Source organism: Acyrthosiphon pisum, chromosome A1 (genome assembly GCF_005508785.2).
Source record: "Acyrthosiphon pisum isolate AL4f chromosome A1, pea_aphid_22Mar2018_4r6ur, whole genome shotgun sequence".
NCBI lineage: Eukaryota > Metazoa > Arthropoda > Insecta > Hemiptera > Aphididae > Acyrthosiphon > Acyrthosiphon pisum.
This window is the reverse complement of record NC_042494.1, coordinates 123,576,873-123,598,697: the sequence shown is the minus strand read 5'-3', so window position 1 is coordinate 123,598,697 and position 21,825 is coordinate 123,576,873. Positions and strand designations below refer to the sequence as shown.

The following is a 21,825-nucleotide window of genomic DNA, read 5'->3' as shown; positions in this document are numbered from 1 at the left end:
CCTAAAAGTTTGATAATAGGTTGATTCACTCTAGTATCAAAACTAACAGCTCAGTATTGAGAATTATGAATGACAATTTGCTATGTCGTGCGTGTGTAAGACAGAGACAACACACGTGGGTGCGTTAGCGTCCTCATAATGTAATAACATTAGGGTATGTGCTAATAACAAATAATATGCAATTTATTTTTCTTATTACTAAATTACGGATTTAAAAGATATAATATATATTTATATAGTTATATAGTAATCATTCAAGTTTATACACAATATAAAACAATGACATAAAAATATAACTACCTATTACCTAAAAAACTAGTAAAAAACGTAACAGAAATGTTCTTCTCAGTTGTTTTGATGAAATTACACAGTACACAGTTTTAGGCCAGTGATTATGATGCAAATTTCCACCATCGCTCCCCAATCCCCCTCATCGCTCACGTCCGCAAGTCACGTCGTCAGGTGTACATTATATATCATAAATCATAATAGTAAGTTCAACGAATTATTATTATTTATCAAAATATGTCATCTGGCGGTAGCCATCACCTATAATAGGTATTAGGTAGTTAGTAATCTGTACTCGACGGGTTTGGTAACATACACCGACACCGTATATTATATTGTGAATGATAACATCGTAATAAGATACCTATCGGGTAGTGGCACTGTGATTCCTTACCAACACACCAGTACAACTACACTACACTTCCCCGCGGGTTAACCAAGTTCAAGGATGACGATCAAAATCATAATATTATTAAACACAGACCACCGAACCTCAAATCCTCGCCGCCTGGCAGGATTAACGCATCAATAATAGGTAATATAATGATAGGTAGATGCATTTTTTTCTAGTTTGACTTTAGTCCAATCATAAAAGTCTTTATCTTATAATATTGTTCACGTGCGTTAATGTGTCTGTATCGTTACTATTATTTTGTTATTATAAAAGAATGTCTGTTGTAGCGATAACAATTATAACCTCTGCACCATAGGCGGAAATCCATTAAAATTTCAGGAGAAGGGGAGCTAACAATTTTAACATTGGGGCTTCGATCCAATATAACTAAAAATCTGTCTGTGTGGTGAGGAGGAGGCGGCTAATAGAATATTTAGACGGACATAGTCAAATCCTCGCCACTTGGGACAATTAACGTATCATTAATAATAACAATATAGGTAGATGCTTTTATTTTTTCAACTCGACTTTAGTCCAATCATAAAAGTCTTTATGTTATTGTTCACGTACGTTAATTACAACTTTACCGTTACTATTATTTTTATGATTATAAAAGAATAATATCTGTCGTAGCGATAACAATATTAACCTCTCTGCGGATATGAACATCTGCAGCTGCACTCGTTCAACCATGTAGGTATGCACCAACACGCGTTTTCGCTGAAATCATCCACGGATATTCCAATATTTCCGCAGCGATACATGTGCGAGTTTATGGCTCATTTTTTATAACTAAATATTATTCACCGTTAGGGCGATATCGATTAGACAATAGTCGGCTTCATAGTCTGTCAATCATCCGTCGCGGATTTCAACGGAAATCATTTTTATTCTCGTTTATAATTTGCATTTTATAATAACTATAATATTTCTAAACAAAATATATTGTAAGTCATATCGTCAAAAACTACGTTTCTGTAATATCCATATTAATATTATTACTATTATTATTATTATCAACAGGTAATAGATCCTAATAGGTAAGCATCCCATACACCGATTAACCCATTAACCGATTCATATATAATATATAATATGCTATGCGATGTTATAATTTATGTATTAATTAATTTTACGGGCCAATGCCCATTGAATATATGATTTCGAAACATTGAAAATAATTACAATGACAGATAAAACACGACGAAACAATATTAAAATATTAAGTACTAAATACTAAACCTAAATTTAGAATAATAAATGAAACGTAAAATAGAATTAAATTTGTTTACATTTATTTTAGAATAAACAAAATCCGTTGAATTCAGACAGTATTTTATTAGGTAAGAGTCCTAATCGATGAAAATAAATATCTGCACTATAACTCTTACGACAGTGAGGAATATCAAAAAATCATTAATTCTGGAAAAAAAATGTTGGGACCCTGATTCCTATCAATCCAGTAAATGTGACTATTAAGTAGATCATAAAATATTAATAAAATATCAAAAAGATGTTTTCTTAGGTTTAATAAATCCAAACTGAATAAACAATAATATTCTGAATGTTTTTGTAAGAATTTCTTAATACAAGACGTGTATGAGGTTTTTTTTTAAATTTTTTTAAATATTTCTATTAATAAAACGTAGCATTTTGTAAAATGTATTCAAAATGGTTTTAAGATGGAATTTAAATGATTCAAAATGTATACCCAAATTTTTAACTACTGATACTTATTTAATTTGTTACCTATATTATTATTATATTGTGCAATATAATAATATCTACTATACATACGCTATCGTCACAATGTATACACACTGTCTTTGATGGAAATTATTTGAGCATAAAATGTGTACGGATAGTATAGTGTTATTATATGTGTCGTGTTCCCACGTCATTCCTCCTTAAAAAATATGCCGACGGATAAACACTGAACCGGCCGTCGTCCGGTCGTCGCAACAATATTATAGTGTCAGCCTGTCTTCGGCATAGATCGAACCGGTGAAGAAGAACAATAAATAACAATATTATTTATATATATATATATATATATATATATATATATATACAGGTACGTGGAATTCCGCATCAATAACTCGTATCAGGGACACGTCGTCATAGAGTTTTTTTCTTAAAAAATTTTTTTCAACCCAGGACAATATAATATTATGGGTAGGTGGGTTTAGCGAGGTATCTCTCTCCGCCTGTCTATAGCAGGCAGGTACATCGCGATATATACCTACAAATCACAACACAATTTATTATTAATTCACTGTATTGTTGACCTCTTTGTATTAGATTATTATATACATAATATATTATACTTTTGTGAGTACATAATATTTTATTATTATATAGGTAGGTATTATCGCCCAGTACGTTTATGTAATGAAAATGAGGCTCGGTGCGACACGACACGAGAGTACGGTATAATAAACGCAAAGATGACGCAAAATATAATAATATACCAATAATATGATATAGGTAGGTACCTATTTACGTATTGTGTACATATACGCCCCGGACCCGTTATTTCGAGACGCCTCTGCCGCATACATATTACACGGTTCGTACCTATGTACACACACACACACACCACAAAAGCGAGGAATTCGGTCGGTTCAATATCGTATTAGACGTGAATAGATAATGTAGTCTGGGAGTTCAGCGATAATTATACGGTCATCATCGTGTGGACATATCGCGTCAACGTATAATATGTGCCACGACTCCACGAGATATATAATATTATAGGTATATTATAGACTATACTATCTCAAAAACACAATACACCGCACGACTACCGACTTACGCAATTTTATTTTGTTATTTCTTTTGTTTTGTCTTGTTGAAAACAAAAATAGGTAACCCGCATTCAGTGGTTTGAGCTATTATATCAACAACTGTATCAAATTCACGCAGTTGCACATAATATATTTATACATGCACTGGCGCTGCAGCTGCAATTATCAAGGGGTGCAGTTCACTATATTCAGAGTGCACTACCACGACAACAGGTGTGGAACAGTTGCACACCCTGGGAGGCTAACTCGGGTACAAGCGATACTACCTAGTCAAGGATAAATTGTGTTCTTAAAAATAAAACCATCTAAGATCCTATTTTTTTAAATCGTTCCAAAAAAATTCCACGATAAGGATCTTTAATGTTAAATTACATGTACATAATCGTAAGTTCATTACGATAATAATTTCAATACTATAGGCTGTACCTGAGGTATACTCTTCAAAATATTTAAAACAAAAGTGATTTTATTATTATTACAATTTTTTTAAATTATTAATTTTTGTTTTGTAATGAAAAATTTGTTTCATAAAGTATTCATAATTTTCATTTATTTTTGTTATCTTCATTCAAATTTATTTGCGTGTAATTTTGTAATCGAGGAAAATTGTGATCACGTTTTTACTAGTGCAAATATGTATCACCTACGTCCTACGCACACTGTGGAAAATGTCATGCCTATATATGTTAATAATAATAAATTATACCTTTCGATATTGCAAAATTAGTCGTATATTAAAATACTCACACAGTATTGGTGGTGCAATAAATGAAAACTTCTTATTACAATATTGATTTACTGAATTAAAATTATTCACAATGATTACAAAGCTATTATAATAATATAGATGATATCATATATCAAATTCTCATTGAATATCAAATATTGATGTAACAATACACTGTACTAACATTTATGTAGTCATATACATATTTTATTATTTATTTTCTATGCATACCTATATAAACAGAGAATTATAACTCTGGTCAGCATCCATTTTATATTTGTGTACGTGTAACATGATTATATTATTAACTCTAAGCATTTAAACGGAGCCTGATTAAAACGGTAAAAAACAGTTCACTGAAAATCCGAATATCAACGGAAGTTAGACTACTAATGTAGGTAAGTGCCAGCATATACGCGAATATATGAAATAATTAAATTGGTTATTAAACCTAAATCGTGTTCAACGAATTATGTATTAAAACCAGAACAAGGCGAATAATATGTTTTTCATTTTTGAATAATCGCTGTCAATAAATATCGTACATCCATATTTTTTTCTAAAACCTGTACGGATAAAATAAAAAATAAATAAATTTTATTCGCAACCTAATTGCACTGTTTTCATACGAAAAATAATCGCATAGGTAGCGTAGTGATTTAGTGTTCAAAGTTTGATTCTTTTTAGAAAAGAATAAATATTAATATGTACCTAATCTTCTAATCTGTAAGTTTTTGTTTTGCCACTGCATCCATTTACAACGTTAACGTAACTAAGCTCCAATTGCATTCTCTCGGTTTCCTTTTATGCTAACTGTTAAGCCACATTCTCACTCGTACAATATAACATGTAGTTAGTATAATAATATCTAGTTTTTACATTACCAATAGCAATGTAAAAACAGTTTCACTTGCTAGTGAAAAAAACTAAGCATAATCGTTTAATACCTTTTAAAGAATAGAAAATAAACAACGCGAAAGTGAGAAGAACTCTAATATAATTCTCATGAAGCTTCTACAGTCTACAGTAACATCATATTATTTTTATTATTATGCATTTGTAAAATGTAAATATAATCTTTATACGGTCAGATATATAATTATAGGTGCTTTTTGTGTTTTTACTTACAACTTACCACTCGTTTAAAACATAAAGTATTTTTATTTCTTTTCTTTTCTTCTAAACCATATTATATTTTGGATTTAACAAGTGTATAAAAATACATCACATTTTTAAAACGTATTAAGCACTGCACGTATACCTACAATAGTTGGACAATATATTTTGTATTTTATAGTTTATACGCATACTATATAGGAATATCATACAAATATAATGTAAAAGCTAATATTATTTATTTGTCTATGACAGACCATGGTCGCGGGAATGGTACCATTGATATGTATTGACATTTAGAAAAAAAATATATTTCTAAGCCCACGACTATGTGTGTTATTATGACGCATTATCAGTGATCCACCGCAATTTTATCATTTCAATGTAAATACATACACGTTACAATTAAACTGCTAAAAGATAAAACAACAGCGTCAATTGAGTGCGATAGTAATATTATTTTTACGAATATTAAAACTTAAAATTAAAAAAAAAAAATAGTTATGTTTGACCTTACTGCAGAAACAGTTCATATTTTAATATTAAAAACTTTTTTTTTTAAATTTAATATACTATCGCCCTTTTCACTTTTATAATTTCGCTCTTATACAAAAATTATTATATTTAATATTCATAATAATTAAAGAGTGCTACTTCCATTGTCCCGGTTCAACAATATTATAGCTTGTGAGTTGTAAGACTGAGAGTTTTTCTCATGTTAAAATAAAACGTATCTAATAGAGCGGACAAAGTTTAGGGTGTACCTAATATAATATTAGAGAAATTTGGTCCTTATTAAACATATTTAATCATTACCTACGTTAAACAGTATTCATTAAAGTGTGTCTAAACACGAGATAAAACCATCACAATAATTTATTGCTTACCTACTACATAATTAATTTACGATAATATTGTTATTCAACTGTCCTGGTGAAATCATTTAACAGATCATTACAATTAACAGTGGATACTACAAGACGTAAACATGCGTAAAAAAAAAGCTTGTCTCGTAATTTTCATTACCTTCGCTATTTTTCTACATTTATAATATCCATGTCGAAAACGATAATCGATCAGCAGATAAGTCTCACCAGATTCGTGATAGAAATTCACTGGAATACATGACGATGACCATTTTCTATAAGAAAAAAGTCCCGACTCTCTTCGGACTGGTCAATACTTAACTACGTGCCAGTCAGTCAGGTTAGTGACCCCGGCAACGCTCTTGGTAATTGGAAAAACTTTCATTTCAAGTAGTTGGAATTTTTTGACTTGTTTGCCCGCTTGTGCCTACTATCGTCTATCAGTATTCGGTGAAAATGAAAGTAGAGTGAAAAAATTACTATTTTACGATGAAAAAACGGACGTCAATAACTATTTACTTCAAATACTAATAGCAATAATAATAAACGCCAACATAATTTGTTTTATTACAATATACATATAATATCAGAATTTACCAGTTACGTAGCCAGTTTCAAATAACTTTAATACACCTAAATATTTATATGTTGACGGATATAATAATAAACTCGATGACTAATTTTCTACCACTGGAGGTAGTTAAATTATAATTCTTTAAACAGGTTTATGGACTATAAACTAATTAAAAAGTAATTCATTTATACACGTTTCCGTGCTGTTTGAAAAAAATACTTTTAATGTATAAAATATTTCTCGTTCATCTTTTAATAATAATATGAAATGTTTATTAGGAAATTATTATTTCTCCAGTGACGTATAATTTTATTTTTATTTTCTTATAAGAAAATGATATACACGTGGAATATTTGGAGCTTGGATACTTGCATTTACTTGGATTCTGAAAATATTTTAATAAATGTAGAAAGAGATTGTAAACTGGCCAGCCGAGGTTACGTTAAAAAATAATATATTCCTATGATTACTCCTTATTGATTCAGATTGCAACCATTACCGGTCTTCAGTAATATTATCTATAATAGTCGAATAAATAGGCAATATACTACATTTTTGATTTCTTGTTCCAATTTATGGCCATATATTATACATTCAATGTTTTTTTATTCGGTTATTTGTAACTCGAAATACGGTTTTCGCGAGTAACACGAATTGATAAAGTAAGACATGCGTCTAGCGTGAAACCAATTAAATGACTGAAATCATACGTCTTAGAGTAGTAACCTCAATAAATGCATTTTATATAAATACATTTTATTTTCGTAAAAAGTTTTAGATTCGTTTATTAATTTCTTACACATAAATTAGTGTTGTTATAAGTAACCTTCAAGTTTCAACAATCTATTTCCTATATTACATGATTATAATATTTTAAATGTATAGGTCATAATATAATATTATATTAATATACAACAATAAAATATTACTTATGATTTATAAATGTTAACAATGTTTATAGTCCACTTGAAACGAATAAATGCTTCCAGCAATTTTCGTTTTAATTTTTAACTAAACTTAGTAATATGTTTATTATTTTAATTATTACTTATAAAAATCATTATGTGGACACACGGCGACATTTGAATTTTTAATGACGTAAGTTTAACATCCATAAAAACCATTAAATTCTCCTATTAGCGTTGAACTAATAACTTACTATTCTCGTATAATGTGATATTATAATCATAATAATTATATCATATTATCACTTTTTTGGTACAAAATATGAACATTATGCCGTATAATTAGGATTATTATTTATTAAGGTTACTAGGATTAGAATTTAAAAGAAAAAATATGCTATCATTTAAATTAATTAGTCTTACTCAGTAACTATTAGTCAATAGTCATGCTGACGGTCTGTAAAAATTCGTTATAAATTATTTCAATGATTATCGAATTTTTATATTTTAAAATATCAGCTATATTTCGAGAAATAATGTATATTATATTGAATACTACAAAAAATAAAATTAAATTCGTGTAAATTGTTAACAAACTGTAGTTTATATGAATTTGCAAATAAATTGTTTTAATACATATTTTATATAAGTTATTGATTATATCATAATTGTGAGCATATTGGTTAGAGCACAATATATAAGATAGAAACATTCTAAAATTATTATCATCTGTTTATAGAGGTGATAGGTAGTATACCTACCATCTTTAATAATATTACTATCAAATGTTTAGCTATTACATACTTTTTAGTTTTTAACGTTTAAATCCAATAAACATTATACCAAATTTAGTTTAATATTAATCTTAAGTCATATAGAATTACCATATTTTATAACTCATTATTTTTTTAAAGTTTTATTTAATATAGTTTTTGAAATATTGATGTAAATATGATTGATTTTTGTTTCAAATGATTATAATTAGGGCTCGGAAGTTGTAGGAGCTAAAAAATGTAAAATATGCACGAAAAAATTGCAAAATATTCATTAAAAATGTTAAATATGCGAAAAACTATGCGTATAAAATCAATGAAATATGCACTTTTTTAGCTAAAATTGGCAAAATATGCCTTTTCAATTTTCAATTTTTTTTAACTCGCAATTGTATACCTATTTCAAATTTCTATTTCTATCTAATTAGCTAGGTCTGCTATAAATTGAGATCATACAAAACAATATGCAATTCCTACAACTTCTGATCCCTACAAATAAGTATTTCGGCATACTAGCATGATAGACTAAATGCGTGTCACAATATCACTGTTATTAACTCCGTAATTGACTATGGCGATGACAATAAATACCTTCGTTGATAATTTTGAGTTTTATATTCAATATTAGTTGAAATATACAGGTTAAGGAAGAAAAAAATCAATTTTTTTAGAAAAATATAAAATATGCATAATATGTATATAAAATCAATGAAATATGTACTTTTTTAGCTAAAATTGGTAAAATATGCAAAATATGCGTTTTCAATTTTCAATTTTTCAACTCGCGATTGTATACTTCAAATTTCTAGCTAGGTCTGCTATAAATTGTGATCATACAGAAAAATATACGATTCCCACAACTTCCGAGCCCTAATTATAATACTCCTCTAAAGTGTTTACAAAATGTTAATTTGTTTTATATTATTCCATACCAGAAATCCATAAATGTATTATTAATTATTAAATTTCTATACTATCAAATTATTCCACGCAAAATATGTAAACTGGTTTTAGGGTTTATTTCAGAATTAAAAAAAACTCATTTCCGTATAGGTACGTTTAGAAGTATATTATACTGAATTTCTGCATAATATTGTATGATATTATAACTTCCCAAACGAGGTACGATAAGTACGATCAAATTAGGTACCTAACTGTAAATGTAACTGAATCGAGCCTGCAGACGTGGATAGAAATATCGAAGTTATTTGATTTTATAATTTAATTGGAAAGTAATATAATGATAGATTTATTGCTCCACTATCATTACGATTACCTGTAATATATAGTTTACATCCTTTTATTTTACACAATGTAATGATTACCATTTACCGATGAAAACCGTGCTAGTAACTTTTTCAACATTTCTGTCTTTGACCTTAAATTATTCTCCTTATATATGCGTACTACTGTTATGTAGTACTTATATACGTGTTTTGGGTAAAATATATTCTAAGATATTAAAAATATTGCAACCAATTGACAGAATTCAACAAAGTTCAAAAAATTATAAATATTCCGAGTAAGTAAGTACCCTTCTATCCAAATTTGGAAATAGTTTTGTCTTGTGGTGTTCACATTTCAAAACAACCATATAAAACATTAATGCATGATAAATATAGTACCTAATCACGCCGAATATGCATAATAATATACAATACATTTACACCTAGAGAATTATGTATTTTTGGCACGCAAGTAGTTTTTTTAGGGTATGTGGTTGTGTACGAAGGGCATTGCCCGATCAAGATATCAAAAAAATAACGCACTCCCGTAACCAATTTGTGTTTAATAAATAGATATATGTTTAATGTCTATTAATCTCTAGTCATGACCACCGCATAAACAGAAATTAAATTTTCCAATACCTATGCTCTCGTGGGAACTTAACCTCTGGTGGTTTAGTCAACGACACGCAGCTTGTGTTCATCCACATGTATTCATCGATGAATAATAAAAATCTATAAATAATATTTCTCTTTCAACAATGGTGAACCGAATAGATTAATTTTTCATTGCCTATTGTTCGGATCCTATAGGTATTAAAAACCATACACAAAATGAAATAGGCTCTCGAACACACTGACCACTACACAGGCTCACGATATAGGTACCATCGTCAAGTGTATAATATTTATATATTATATATGTATACAATATGTAGATAGAGGTAAAAACCAAAGCACTAAATATAATAAACTACAAACATAGATTTAAAACCGTGTTATGTTTGGTCGTTTATTGCCATTATTATAATTTTATTATTTGGACGGCAACGTGTATAGAGGTTACGCATAAACCCGGAAACGTATATTTACATTTTGAATACATCAACAATGTCATGGAGGTAGGTACTCACTTGTATTTGATTCCTTCTGACTTCGTAGTACACCCAATTGTCGGTGGAAAAAGCGATTGCCAGTAAAGCTGTGGCCACGATGGCCGTGATGGTGGCCAACGAAAGAGTGACTGCGGAACAAGGCATGTTCGTTGAGTTGTGTTTGGTCGGCGTTTGACTCGTAGTTGTTAGATGGTAAACCACGATGTGACAACAATAACAAACTACACGTTAATGCTGTGTTTCGACGAGAGATATTATACGATTAAGGGTAACGATTCCGGTTTCGAATTCGTGATCGACCGTCGAGATTTTACCACATTTTCGAAATCAAACCTGCAAAGACGAGCCCGTCCGCGGTGGGCGATGGCGATGATATTTACTTAAACTCGGGGTTCAAACACGCGCGCGCACGCACACAGAATATATTATCATACACACACGCGCAGATCACACAACAAGAAAAAACACTCGCTCGCTTGCTCGTTACGGGAATAATATACACGGCGCACACACGGCAGACAAACCGGCCGTCTCGAACAATAGTGAATAGTGTAGAGACCCAGTCTTAACGTGTACAATTGCTCGATGGTCCTCCCACCTAAAACGAGTCTCTCGCCCTCGGTCTCCGTCGCGACTGTCTCTCTCTCTCTCTCTCTCTCTCTCTCTCTCTCTCTCACACAGTATGTCCCTCATTCCATCTCTCACTCGCCAAGTCGCTGTCTCCCTCTCACTCTCTCACTAACAGCTCTCGGTCTCTCCCAGACTCTCTCCGGTTCCTCGCAGACGGTCGTGCAGCAGGTTTTGTCAGTTTTTACACCTGCTGTTGCTGCTGCTGCAGTGGCGTTCCAATGGGGATAAACTCGCGACGACACTCGGTGCAACGACGACGACAACAACAACAAACAACGAACGATAAAGATAGAAAAATATGTGCTTGACGCACGGACGGGGTGAATTGTAGGTATAAAACGCGTATGCGATAGATTTTTATACTCGTGGTTATAAGCTTTAAAAAATATTTTGTGTACCATAATACCACAACACATTCTTACACGACGTGGATCCGACGTCCATCATCGTTTCCCCCTATACTATGTAGCTACACACACATTATTTTGAATTATACCAGTAGTTCATACTCCGTATAATACCATATTGTATCGAACAATGAGGCGATAATGTATTTATGTTTTTCTGGGTGGTCTCGTTTCGGTAGAAAAAAAACACACGATAATTACACTTAATCAAGTGATCGAAATTTTGAATAAGATAGATGCTATATAGTTGGCTGCTGCTGCTCCTGTTGTAAACAATAATAGATGACAAGTAGATTCTAGGTACTAGATTGTGAAAGAAGAAAGTACTAATGACGATTTTTATCTATACCAATTTTTTTTAAAATATTTACAATTGAATATTTGGGTATAAGTAATTATTTGGGTAAAAATATTAAATGCGACTTATTATTTATATTGCGGAGAAAAAAATTAATTATCTTAATTTTATTGTAAAGTATTGGTGGTACATTTAACATTAGGTAGGTATATATTTATTACTTGTACAAGTTAAAATAAACATTATTATTATGATTAGACAAAAAATAAACTTTTTTGACGTTGCAGGAGATTTATCTATTATTAATTATGCAAATAAAATAACAAATTATACCTAACTATTTGTATATTAATAAATATAGTTTGTAGTGGTTTTTACAGAAAAAAAACACGGTCAAAGCGCTTACATTAATTTCTCATATTTCATCAGTTTGATTGGTATGTCTAAACAAAATAATATTTTCCGTCCCCATAAATAGCTATGAGAATAGTTCTATGCTTCACTTCTTATAAATTTTGTTCTATGCAGTGAAAATATTACAATTTAAAATAGCAACACTTATTTATATAACATTTTATTTATATTTTTGTACATGGACAGCAAATAAAATAAATACAGAGTAAATCAATCTAGGAACCACAGCACCATTAATTAAATTGTTGATGAATCCTAGTTATAACAATTTTGAACATTTTATTTAAATAAGTACCTATCATCAATTGTACATAATGTAAAAAACATTTCGTAATGCCGGCAACCGGTTGATGAGTATTAAAAAGTTCATAAATAATAAGATGTCAACCTGCAATCACTATCAAGGCAAAGAATATATAAGACAAAATAGAATCATTAATTACCTATATAATTATATATTGTTTCACTTACCAATTATCAGAACGCATATTGTATCGCATAAGTACTTTAAATTTCATAGATGGAAAAATATCATGTAAATACTAAATACTGATTATAATGATTGACATTATCAGTTATTAAATTGTTTATTATTTTTGTGTAAGATTTGTGTCTTAGTGAAAACGTGATAAAATGAAAATGTATTATAACTTTTTAAAATAAATATAAAATATGGGTTTTTATTGAAAATTATATGGGACATTACGCTTAGAAAAAACTAACCTATTTTAGCTAAGTAACTATAAATTATAGAAGATATAGATGCTCTGTTAAAGTCATTATAATAATAAAAATAATAAAAGCCTATCGATGTATCGTAAAAGGCTTTATAATAATATGAATCTTAAAAATTAAAAAATAAATATTGATTACTAAGCGATTAAATTGAAAAAAATTTTATATGTTTGTGTTTATTTAGAATACGTAAATATTAATAACTAAAGAATATAATAAACCCTTAAAAATGTTATCAAAACATTTAGACAAAGAATTCAAAATTAAAACATACTATTATTGTAACATAATAGTTATTATAAATTGTAAACATTTGTACAACGAACAAAAATCATAATATATATAGAAGATCCCGCTGGGTGTGTCCCGAATGAAATAAAAAAAAATTATTGCAATTATTAGGTTTTAATTTTTTAACTATTAATTTAAGTATTTGACATGTAATATAATGCAATTCAATAACAATAAGTCAACGTTTTTAAATACAATTTAAAATAATATAATTCTTTATCTTATACATAATACAGTATGTAGCTTTAACTTTTGAATATCAAATGGTAATTTCTATAATTATTGTTAACTCGTAATCATAATATTACACTGAAAATTATTTGAATGTATAAGTAAGTGGAAGAAATATTAAGAAAAAAAAATAATTGTATTCGAATACGTGTAAATAATATAATTATAAGAATTTAAAAAAACTGAAGCCTAATATTATTCTCATAACTTTCATAACGGCGAGGACACACTGTGAGAACTGAGAAGTATAATAATATTAACACCTCGTAAACCATATAATACAGTATGTTTTCCACAATTGTACACGGGTTCTTGTGTTGTAGTTATATAAGAAATAATTAATATTAGTAAAAATTTAAGGTGCTTTAAAATGTTAGGTATTTTTTTTTCAGACAGACAACACTCAACTCTCATTAAATACTTATTATTGTATTGTAATAACAAATACAAATTGTTTCATATTATTCTTGTTCTGTATTCAAATTTATTCTATTAAACTTAGCTGTCAATTGTGTTTGTAAATACTGTAATATAGTAGAATAGACCTATTTGGATTACACTATACACGTGTATAGTATAATTAATCGCTTAAAACTCATTTCATCTTAATGTTGTATTTGAGAAAACAACTAACAAAATAATGACTGTTATTAGGAAACGTGTTTTCTTTTTAATAATAAAACTATACTCAGTAATCATTATTCATTCGTACCGAGTACTGAATATGAATAAAAATGTCTCATTTAATATTTTGTCAACAAATTACATACTCATTTTATACAATTTTTTAAAAAATTATTTATTTCAATTATTTAATGCCCCTTCTGAAACATAATAATATTTTGTTTAAACTTTAAAGCAATGTGTTTAGTATGCCTATAATAATAGGCGCCAACAAAATTAAAATTAAAACTCGATATGAGCGGTAGTTAAGTTGCCTACAAACCAGGAGACAGGAGTTGAACGTTTTTCTTATCAAATCATATTTTAGTCGATTCACCTATTTTTATAATTTAAAAAAAAAAATAATTTATTTGACGGGATTCCAAAAAGATATGAAGGTGTCAACCATTTTAGTTTATTTAATTCAATAAATTATTACTATAATTTACGGACAATGTGTAATTATCAAAACAATATTGTATAGTATAATAAATTATATTACAACAGTGATGGTCAATTTATAGTAAAGAAATAAATATTATATTAAGTTAATAATATATATTAATATTTAATAGAATATATTATATTGGTCTGTGTTGAGTGGCACCAAAAGTTTTATTAAATTTATCTTGAATTTCTGTTGTCAGTGTTCGACTTAGTGTTATTATCCGCGAACATTTTCAACTAAATAATTATTCATTTTTTCCCTATTTATGACGTGAGGAAAATATCAACTTTTTCCAAATATGACTAACTAGTAACTATATTATAATGACTCAGTTGAACAAATTTCACGATAAATAATCGTATTCGACAAACGGCTAAAAGAATAAACGGAATAAAATAATTTTAATCAAGAACATCAATAATATAAAATAAGATATACTATATAGTCAGTAATCTTTTAAAAGTTAACCTAATGTTTCGTGTATGAATATTCTCCGAGTTAGCCTGGTTTACTTTTCTAAAGATCACCTTGTATTAATATTTAACATGTAGACTAAGTGAGTAGGTAACAAGAAAATAATTATATACCTCTCGGATAATTACTGCGCACTGCTCCGGTGTTTAACATTTTATAAACTTATAAATTATAATAAATTAATAGATTGTTGATTGGATATTCGATAAATAAAATAATTCTACTTTGATGTACCTACCTACATATCAAAAAACAATGTTGCAATTTAAATTTAGCATAGAACCTGAAATATCGTTGATATAAAAATTTGATTTCTTTATTTGTTTGATAAACTATGGTAATACCTACAAATATACAATCATTTAAAAACAATTTAACACAAAAATTAAAACCTAAAAATTAATTGACCAAGTCTATTTAAAACGTCATAATATCATATTTATAACAATATTTAACTAGATACCTACCTAAATGTATAATCTCATATTTCAGTGGACAAATTTAAATTATATGTCTTAGATTATTAAGATAATTAAGAGTCATTAGTACCAAATAGCAATAATCTGTACATTTACGTTCAAAAAACTAACTAACACATAGTTGACTGTTGTTCATGCATAAAAATGCACGCTCTAATCAACCAAGGTCACCAATAAATAAAATCTAAAACACCTTCTCTTGTTCGAAAAAAAACCTGGTGACAAACTTTATTTATCAGTTCGCTAAAATTCAAGAAATACTATTTTGTTCAAAACTTAAAATCAGATTTTTACTGGGTATGGAACATGGGGCAAAATTAACTATATTGTGAATAAATAATTTAATATTTGCCATCTGGGCAAACTTTTTTGTTATTATGATTTTGTTTTCATAGACAAACGTGATAAAACATTTTATCGATATTTGATGAAGTTCTGACGGCAATTTGAGATAAAGTATTAATTTTGTTTGTTTGTTGTAAACTTTCAGTACTTATCTAATACAGAAGTAGTAATGTGTATTAATATTTTAGTAAACAACACGTCAGGTTGGGGTAAAAAGAAGCATTTGTTATAATTTCTAATTATTTAGAATTATTGGTTAAATGCTTTGATCAAATCAACTTTTGGAAAATTGAAATCTACATTTTATGTATAACAGAAAACAGCATAACAATATTAATTATAAAACATGTATGATACCACATAACAGCTGTTAAGTGCGCCATTATACCCCATGTTACTATATCTATGGTTATATTGAAAATATAATGTACGTAGTACGTATCTACTGTTCGTACATATAATTATAAAATCTTTATATTACACAATATTATATTTTATTTAATAATCAACATATTAAAATAAATTTTAAAATATAATCATTCTTTCAAAAAAATACATATTAATATATTATTATTTATTATACGCTCAGTTCACTATTATTAAACAATATTCTAAGCTGCACATATCGCAATAATTATTATTGTTATAATTTATTATAAGCAAATAAATAATAATATATAAGTGATTTATTACAATACTGTATTATTTCGACGTGACTAGAACAAAATCAAACCGAGCATCAGACGCCTGAGGGTTCTTGTATAGAGCATACAATAACCGTTCTAAAGTAAGTTTCAACTACTCAACATTTGCATAGGCACTAATTTCAATTTTAAACACAACTATTAGTAACGCGTATTGCATGATCATGGCTGTTTACATAAATGGAATTTGAAAAATTATAACTAGGTGACGACTATTTTATGTTATATTATTAAGAATTTTATTATAATACACTCGAGTCTCGCATACTCGAATTTTTTTCTTGCCCCTTCAAATGTTTTTAAGATGTGTTTAAGGTATTAACTCGAAAAATACATTATTCAAAATTATTTTTATTCCCCTTTAGATTCAAGTTATCGAGCCGACGAGACCTATGTAGTTAGCCATACATAGTTTTAATATAGTATGCCTGATCGCATAAACAATTACTAAAACATTTTATGAATCAAAAGTGAGCTATAATAATGGGCTCAATCTTAATCATGATTCGGTTTTTTTTTTATTTTAGAATAGTAAATGCCCAATGGGCACAGATTACAGTTAGTAAATTAAGTATACATAAATAATAATATATACAACACTGGTTAATACTAGATACACCTGATACAAGATACATAATAATAATATATAATACCATGAAATAAAACAGATAAAAACTGATAAGTATAGGTATAATAAATTTAATATTTTTGTATACAATATTTCATATCATTGGTAGAGTGGAAGAAGAAATCAAATTCTTTGAGTTTATTTCCGAACATTCACAGTTGACCAGCGCAAAAATACAGTAATTGCATTTACACGTCGAAACATAGAATGTAGGTGTGGATCATAAAGAGAAAGATGCATTTAAGAAGATTAAAGATATTATTAAAATATTCAATCTGATAATTTATTAAATTATGAAGCCAGCTTTAATTTGTCTTCTAAATTCTAAGGTTTTAATGTTAAATTCAGTAGCTAATGATTTCAATGATGCGAGCTACCGCGATACGCGTAATGGGCCACTTGCTAAAATATTTAGCTAATATTAAAACTTTTTTAAATATAAAACACAATACCACAGGGAAAGCTGTTCAAATAAATGTAAATTTTAGAATTTTTGGAATTTAAAAATATTAAAAAATATGTTCATCTTAAAATTTCCGAACATTTAATAAAAGTACCTGGTTGGTATTTTGAAGAAAAAAAAAACGTTTTATTCTTGAAGTCATCCTACTATAATTCATACTCATCTTACTATATTGTAGATTGTAATCACCTAAAAAAAATTGGGATTTTTTTTTAGGTTATATCTGTATTCTTGACTTTAACAATATAATACCATTCTCCACTGTGTGAGTTAAATAATATGTAATTCCTTTAAGATAAAAATAAAAAAAAAATGAGACTGCATTTTTTCAAAAGATATTAAGTAAACGTTCAACCACTTTACATAATGATTGTCTAGCTGATTTGATGTAACCATACCTACGTATAATAATAAAGTTCTGCTGTCAAAATCTACATTATTCAGCACATTTTTATAGTAATTTATAAAATATTATAATACCAGTAATATTACTGTTATTTGTTTACTATTATTATAGTTATCACCTATCACATAACACTTTTTAATATACCTATATTTGTGTACTTATATCTATAATATACCTAAGGAAAATAGAAAACTATGTTATCTATCATACACGATACACATAACAATTTGAAAATTTAGCGAGTTCCAATAAAAAAAACAATAATTATTCATTCGATTTTAAAATTTTATAATAAGTAGATGTGTAGGATTAGTAAATTTTTTTATAAATATTTGTTTGCTATTTACAAATGACACAAACTGATGTATTGTTAAGCGAATACTGGCATACACACCCATGGGTAAACTTTTTTTAATGAGTAATGACCAACATGGATTGCATTTAACTATGTGTGCTTGTTTATATTATCAGTCTACAAACACAATCTAATCACATTTAATGGTTATAACACAGAATAATATTCTGTGGTTATAATTTGCATATATATATAGATTATGTTGTTAGAGTAAATTGTAAAATTCCATGGTTTTTGTTTATTTTATATTAATTATGTGAAAGAATATTTTTTCGATGATAATTTTGAAAAGTAACGCTTTAAAAAATACTAGGTTTATCAACAAATGATTTAGGAAAATAATACTTAATACTTAGATCATAATATACCTGTAACTATCAATTATGATGTATATTATTGATATTATTTTGTATAATATGATCCTAAGCTCAATACATGTGTATATACGTATAGTAATAATATATAATAGGTATAGTGTAATAATGTATCTTTATCATATTGATATCTTAATACACAGGTAAAAAATAAAATCTATGGATTAATCTCGACCCACTTGTTTCTATATAAGCAAAATAATAATTTAGTGTTTATGGTCGGGTGTAATAATGATAATTAAACAACAACACGTGTCAAGTAAATATGTTGTTAAGTACTTCAATATGCTTCATACTCGTTTGCATTGATAAATATTTGAGGGGTGGCTTGGGGACTAAACCTCCTAAATATAAAATTTGCCATTTCTCCTTCTCTCCCAGTTATTTCTAATTGCCTGCAAATAAGTTTCTCAATCTCCTGCATTTATGCTTGTTTGACGCCAAAAATATGTGACATCATGAATTTGGTCTTCTTGGGATTTCTTAATAAAAAATAATAATATACGAATCAGCTATTTCAAAACATTATTTTCTCTTCATTCCCAACAATCAGTCTAGGTATAAAACTAAATGTTTTTTTTCAATAGTACAATAGGCTACTGCCCTGCTTTAAGTAAAAACAGGATAACTCAATTTTTTTTTTAAATTTAGATTTATATGTCTATAGATAATATTAATGGTTTTATACCGATTTTTTATGTAAAAATAGCGTATTTCCTATTAAAATTCAACTTAAATTGTAAAATAAAATAAGAAAATAAATAGTAAATTCAATATATTTAATGTTTTGTAAGCCAAAACACGGTAAATCCGAGAAAAAACTAGGTATAATAGGTACATGAAAAATAATGGAGTTATCATTTTTTGGCTTGTGTGCAGAAAAAGGGTATTTATGTGACATAAGCTTTAGTCAACATTTATAAATTAAATGATGATGATTTGGTATATTAATTTTTAATTTACTAAACTGATATTGTTAAGAATATGGTTATCACAGTTTATCCTTATCATTTATTAAACGTGCTGGGCGCCGCAAGGTTAATAATCAATAAAAATAGTGATCACAATATTATAATATAATACATTACTGTAATATATAACAACGTAAGTGATTATTAATGATTAGGTAATAATGTATTATTGTATTTGGTAATTTTGGTATATTATGTTATCATTTTACCGCGTACTACCTATATTATCTTTGTAAAATTGCCGTCAGGCGTTGAAATTATAAAATAAAATAAATAAATAAATAAAATATACGTAAATCTATAATATGTTGAATGCTATTAAAAGGTAAATTGACTGTTTTATTTTGATTTTTCAACAATTATATTATAGTTATTAAAAAAATACTAAAATTATTTTATACATTTTTTTTAATAATTGAAGGAATTTAAATTATTTCTTGATAAGCTGGAGTTACAGGTTTTTTATATACAAACAATGTTGTATGAATGTATGATTATAGACTAAACAAAGTAATATTCATAAATGTCTAAGCGATAATCCGGTAAGTCTATAATATTATCATGAAGTTATTAAGCCTTTGTTTAGTAATTACTCCAATACTTAATATTTATTAGTTTATTTTCTCCTTAGAAAACGAAAAAAGTTAAAATAAAAATGTCCAGACATAATAGTGCAAGTTTTGATAAATTTTTTATTTACGCACTTTTTCAAGGCTTGATTTGTTGTTAAAAACATTATTAATTGCTGTTTCAAAAACCATCCTGTTTTCTCTTAGCACGGCAGATTATATATTATAAAGTAATAACTTACTAACTGTAATACTACATGAAAATCCAATTATATACAAATCTGACATTAAAATTATTGTTTATAAAAATATTTTTAACACTTCCCAAAAATGAAGAAAATACCTATCTAATATAAAACGTACATTTTAGTACGATACAAGTGTGCAATAATGTAATAATATTAATTAACAATTCTGAAATGACAATGGTTGTCTGAAATTATTAATTCGGAATTCACACAAAAGTTCTTATTTATTCTTCCTGATTACTGACTTTTATAAAAAATTTAAAATATGTTATATTTTATTAAAACACGTGGTAATACTCAAACAGTTGTTTTTGATCAATTTCCGTGCTTAATTTTATCATGACTAATTCATAATACTTCTAACATAACCTTCCGAACACAGCGACATTGGACGCACCTATAAGTTGCAGAACAAACCACTGATGCGTAGGTGCTACAATGTAACTTCTACAGAGTTACGTTTATCAATCCAATTCACCAAGGTCAAAATTGGTTTCCAATGTTTACGGCAAACGGCCCTATAACAAAATCAATGGAAAACTATACTTACGCACACTTACAGACTACAGTTGTTTGATGTTTTGTATTTTTATTATCGATAATATGCATGCATACAATGATTATAGACATTATTTTTTACTTATATCAGTCATCTAAAAGAAATTTTAAATCAATTATTATTATAGCAAAACGTAGTAAATTACTTAATATATATGGAAAGCTTAACCTAACCTAACCTATAAAAAAAATGCATTGTCCCTACCTGGTAGATATTTATTAGCAAATTTCTATATCGAATTAAATTGTACTGCCAGCTACTAGTTACTACGGTGTATTTGATGGAAAATTTAAACCGCTAACTAAGACAAAAAATAATATTATAGTCAAACTAAACGTAATT

General features: G+C 27.9%; 1 protein-coding gene across 1 annotated transcript in view; it reads right to left on the bottom strand.

Annotated features, from left to right (window-relative positions):
- The window catches only part of LOC100169406, a 38,743-nt gene extending 27,394 nt beyond the window's left edge, over positions 1-11,349 (bottom strand). Inside the window, exon 1 of the mRNA XM_001944272.5 lies at positions 10,810-11,349. Coding sequence (XP_001944307.2) covers positions 10,810-10,935 — 126 coding nt within the window. The 5' untranslated portion in view covers positions 10,936-11,349. The remainder of the gene's footprint in view (positions 1-10,809) is intronic.
- Between the last annotated feature and the right edge of the window lie 10,476 nt (positions 11,350-21,825).